We start from the raw sequence: 5,092 nt of genomic DNA, 5'->3' as shown, positions 1-5,092 counted from the left end.
TCCAACCTCATATTATTTCCGATATGAAAGTTTTGCAATCAAACCAAGTTGAGCAACACAAAAGCACCGAAATTCTCCCTCCCAATCTAATTTTTTACCATAACCATATCCCTTACCGTAAGGAAGTTAATCTTGATGTTATATACAATTATTTTACTTACCAATTAATCATAGTAGCATGGACACAATGACATGAAGAGCTACCAAATCGGCCAAATAAAATAAATATTCACCCACTCCACTGCATTACAATATGTGGATTATATGCGCCATGTGCTTTACAGACAGGCCACCACCAACACTGTGCTTTAATCTGAAGACGCTATACATCGCTGGGTGTCCTGGGTCGCATGGTGAAACTGTAAGGCATGCACCAGCAACAAGCAATCCTCAAAGAATGGAGAATTTCAGGGTTCCTGAACGCATATATCATGGGGTTGATGATGGAGTGGCAGATGGCCGGAAGAGCCGTAGCGTAGGTGTAGATCACAGGTGATCGGGTGTCTGCCACCAGCGAGTACATGGCGAGAGGGATCCAACAGAACGCAAAAGTGCCCAGGATGGTGGTGAGAGTGGAGACCCCTTTCGTGGTGGAAGACGAGTGCGAGGCAGTCATGAACTGACGCTGAACAGCGATTTGCTGAGCGTGCCGGAAAGCGATCTTGCAGATCTGAAGGTACAGCTGCAGAATGAGAGCGAAGATCAGGAGGAAGGACACGGCGAGAGCCGCAGCGTTGTTCTTGTTCACCGGTCGACAGATGCTACAAGTGCTCTCGTCCTCCAAGCAGTTCCATCCCAGGACGGGAAGCGAACCAAGCACGATGCTGATGACCCACATCAGTATGAGTGTGATGTAAGTGAACACAGTGCCCCCGTTGTGGTACGTTAAAGCATTGTACAGCGACAGGTAACGGTCCACGGTTATCGCAAGGATGTTGAGCACAGACGCTGAGAAGGCTGTGATGAGGAGCCCTGCCGACAGTAGCGTGACAAATCCCGAATCGATTATGTAAGTTACGATGAAATTGAGGATCAGGCCCAGGCCGGCCAGGAGGTCAGCAAACGCTAGACTCCCGATGAGGACGAACATAGGCGCTCTTAAGGTGGGAGTGTAGACGATCAGAGCGATCACCACTGCGTTCTCGCAGGACATGAGTGTTCCCGTCACGCACAGCAGAACGTCCCACGGGTTAACGATCACCGGCACCGGCTCCAGCTCCCAGGACGGGGCAGATGACGTGTTTCTTCCTTCTAATACATCCCAGTTCAGAAGAGAAGTGTTTTGGAGCAGGTTACTCATCGCTACAGCAGGAGGGTGAATCACTGGAAATGAGACAAACAGGAGAGTCAGAGATAGATAGATAGATAGATAGATAGATAGATAGATAGATAGATAGATAGATAGATAGATAGATAGATAGATAGATAGATCACATTGCTCAGCTGGGGTTTAAAAGACACATAGTAATTGTATCGATTTAACCGCACTGTCATGTCAGATGTGAACAAAAGTTGCGCTTTAATTAAAATTGCGCTTAATAATGATACTAAATGTTATTGAACTGAATCAAATCAACATTGAACTGACTTGAATAATGACACTAAAGCTGAATATTGGCACTATTGTCCTCTATAGAGCTGTTTTATAGATTAAATTGATTTGGTTCCATAATTAATTAATTTTATAACATTAACACTCTTATTTATCTGTTTATTAATGTTAAAAAAATGTATATTGTATAAAGTGTTACACAAATAAATGTGACTTAAAAATCACCAAAAATATAGCAGGCTACGCAACAAAAGCAACCCGTATTTCAGCATCCATCACAGATCTGTTAACAGAGTTCATAGCATATTGAAAAGAAGAGTGAGCTATTTTTAGACAAATTCCATTTTTAGCCTCTGCATGGAAAATGAGGAGCTATACTTCATTCAGACATTTCTACCAATACTGAGGTGATAATCGAGACAATTAACTAAAGTGACAATCTCGTTTGCTATAAATCATTGTGAAATATTTCACATACAAAGAGCGGTACCAACCACAGAACGAGCTTGTTTCTCCATCCCTCTTCCATCAAGAGAAGATGAAGAATAGATGAGGCTCAGGAAAGCATCCCATGCCTTTTGGGATAAAAATGAAGACGTAGGTGAAAAGGAAAATATCGGCTTGCGTCTGTTGTTTTTCTTTTTATTTGTTTGCCTTTTTAATTATTATTTTTTTCTTTCTCTCTGTTCATTGGCATCAAGGTTTCGTACCTGGGCAGCGTTCAGCCTTGGCTTGTCATTCCGCTCAGAACGCGTTGGCAGTTCACAGACAGCGGCGCCTGCTTGTTCGCATCTGATTGGTCGCTGAGAGACTCGCGCAGCTGACGTCAAGAGCTCTGTCTGTGCTATGATTCAGAGAAATACAGCAGAGCCCTTGCTTTCACAATCACAACAACACACATCGAACGCGACGCGACGCGACGCGACCAGAACCTTCCACTGGAGAGAGTTCTGGCGTCAACACGTGAGAGGCTTGACTCGACGCGGCAACACTAGCATTATATATAGCTAAAAACAGAATTGTGCTTAATATGTGAGAGAAAGTAGAATTGAAATGGAATTAAATGTGGCTTTAAATGTGACCCTGGACCACAAAACTAGCCATTACGAAAAATAACCATGGTTTTACTACAAATAAAACCATTGCTACTACAGTTAAACGATGGCAACCACAAATTAACAATGGTTTTGCAGTAAAAATGTGGTTATACAAATGATACAACCTTTAAAACCTTGAATAAATAAGCTTTCCATTGATGCATTGTTTGTTAGGATAATTGTCTGAGATACAGCTATTTGAAAATCTGGAATCTGAGGGTGCAAAAAAATCAAAATATTGAGAAAATCTCCTTTAAAGTTGTTCAAATGAAGTTCTTAGCAATGCATATTACTAAACAAGTTTTGATATATTTACGGTAAGAAATTTAGAAAATATCTTCATGGAACATGATCTTTACTTAATATCCTAATGATTTTTGGCATAAAAGAAAAATCTATACTTTTGACCCATGCAATGTATTTTTGGCTATTGCTACAAATATAGGCTGCCCGTGCTACTTATGACTGATTTTGTCGTCCAGGGTCACATATAGGGTACATTTCATTTTTCAGTATGAAACATAAGATGATAGGAATAATCAATCTGCATCTGTAGCCTATTTCAATGGTTTAACTGTAATCACTAGAGGAATAAAGAGTTATATCTATTGGTTTTACACTGAAGAAGTTTGTATCTCAACCAAAACTCAGTGGACTAGTATCCGAAAGGACTAACTAGTCTTCTTGGCTAACTATCTTGTCACATGTGTCATATCAGTAAGATCAATCCCCCACTATCTTATTGCACCTTTTGACAACATTACCCAATTTACTCAAACAAACAAACCTCAAACAAATTCAGTAAAACAAACCTGTTTTAAAAGCAGACATCCATATTACAGATACAAAGTGTGCCCAAGTAAAACATGCAATGAAGAGCTTTTTCTCATCAGCATTTCCTCAAATATCCCCATATGGCCAAATATAGATTAAAATATATTTTAAAAATATATATTAAAATTGGCCAAAAAATAAAACTGACCAAAATGCTTCAAAATATATTTATATGAATATATTTTCTACCACTTTTTTTTGTCTATTTTTTATATATAATATATTTGGAAAATATAAATATATTTTTAAAAAGCATTTAAAAATGTCTCTCAGTCTAAGAAAATATATCCACATTTACAACAGCTTCACTGTTTAAAGCATATATTTAAATATATATTTTGTCTAGATCTGTTTTGTTTCAAGAACATTAATATTGAAAAAAGAATGATCTAGTAAGGAACTACTACTGAATCTTTCCATAGACATGGAACATTAGCAAACTTTAATTTTAATTTTTTTGTTAAATAATTAATTAGGCAAGACTCTGAAAGCTGCTCCGCATAAGACAGGCCATAAAGTAATATTTATTTATATTGAAATTATATTTAAAACAATAGATGTTTCATCAAAAGTGTGCAGGTGCTGGCCATGGTGCTGATTGTCATTGATGGAGTTGACACCAGATGGCAGCAAAGTCACATTCAACTATAACCAGGGCTGTCTTATGATGCAAATGTGATCCTGAGGCTCATTTTTATTTGTCAGTAACATTTAGGATGAATTCATCTTCAGTAATATTTTATATATTCCTAAACGTCATGAGCAGTCAATTACAATAGCAAAGCATTCCTGTAGCCCAAACAGTAGAAAATGGCACAATCAACAGACTTTTTCAAGAAGATATAACTTTGATTACCAGAGAAGGCATGAAAATGTAGGCCTTGAAGGCAAAGATGCTTTACACGGAACATTAGAAAAAAGTCCAAGGCACGTCTCCTGGTACAAAGGGTTAGAAAGCCTTTATTATCTTCAGTAATATTTTATATATTCCTGGCCGGCAGGGATTGTAGGTGGGGGGAGTGAATGTACAGCGCTCTCTCCACCCTCAATACCACGACTGAGGTGCCCTTGAGCAAGGCACCGAACCCCCAATTGCTCCCCGGGCGCCGCAGCATGGCTGCCCACTGCTCCGGGTGTGTGTTCACGGTGTGTGTGTGTGCATTTGTTCACTACTCACTGCTGTGTGTGTGTGTGTGGATTTGTTCACTACTCACTGCTGTGTGTGTGCACTTGGATGGGTTAAACGCAGAGCACCAATTTCGAGTATGGGTCACCATACTTGACAATATGTCACGACTTTATTTATTTATTTATTTTTTTTCGACTTTTTTATTTATTATTATTATGTCTGGTTACATTATAAGTCATTAAATTGTTTTAAATGAAAACTACACTCTGATACATTTCGGCCTGAAAAATTTGAGTCCAAAACAGCTGATAAACATAAAATCTGTCATAAAAATGTTGTAACTTCATAGTGTTACTTTCGATCCAAAATGTCCATAATAAATAAAATAATCGATAATAATGCTTTCTCCAGTGAAAAAAAATCATCTCATCTGAATAAGGAGAAAAATATGCAAGCACCATTTACAAGTGAAAACAGTCC

At 38.6% G+C, this 5,092-nt stretch overlaps 1 protein-coding gene across 1 annotated transcript; it reads right to left on the bottom strand.

Annotated features, from left to right (window-relative positions):
- Positions 1-322: 322 nt before the first annotated feature.
- Positions 323-1,300, bottom strand: LOC306862605 (G-protein coupled receptor 12-like; the record flags this gene model as incomplete). The annotated part of the gene is made up of 1 exon (XM_079405497.1): positions 323-1,300. The coding sequence occupies one exon, from the start codon at positions 1,298-1,300 to the stop codon at positions 323-325; it is 978 nt and encodes a 325-aa protein (XP_079261623.1).
- Between the last annotated feature and the right edge of the window lie 3,792 nt (positions 1,301-5,092).

Source organism: Barbus barbus (genome assembly GCF_936440315.1).
Source record: "Barbus barbus genome assembly, chromosome: 43".
Lineage (NCBI taxonomy): Eukaryota > Metazoa > Chordata > Actinopteri > Cypriniformes > Cyprinidae > Barbus > Barbus barbus.
This window is presented reverse-complemented; position numbering and strand designations above follow the sequence as displayed.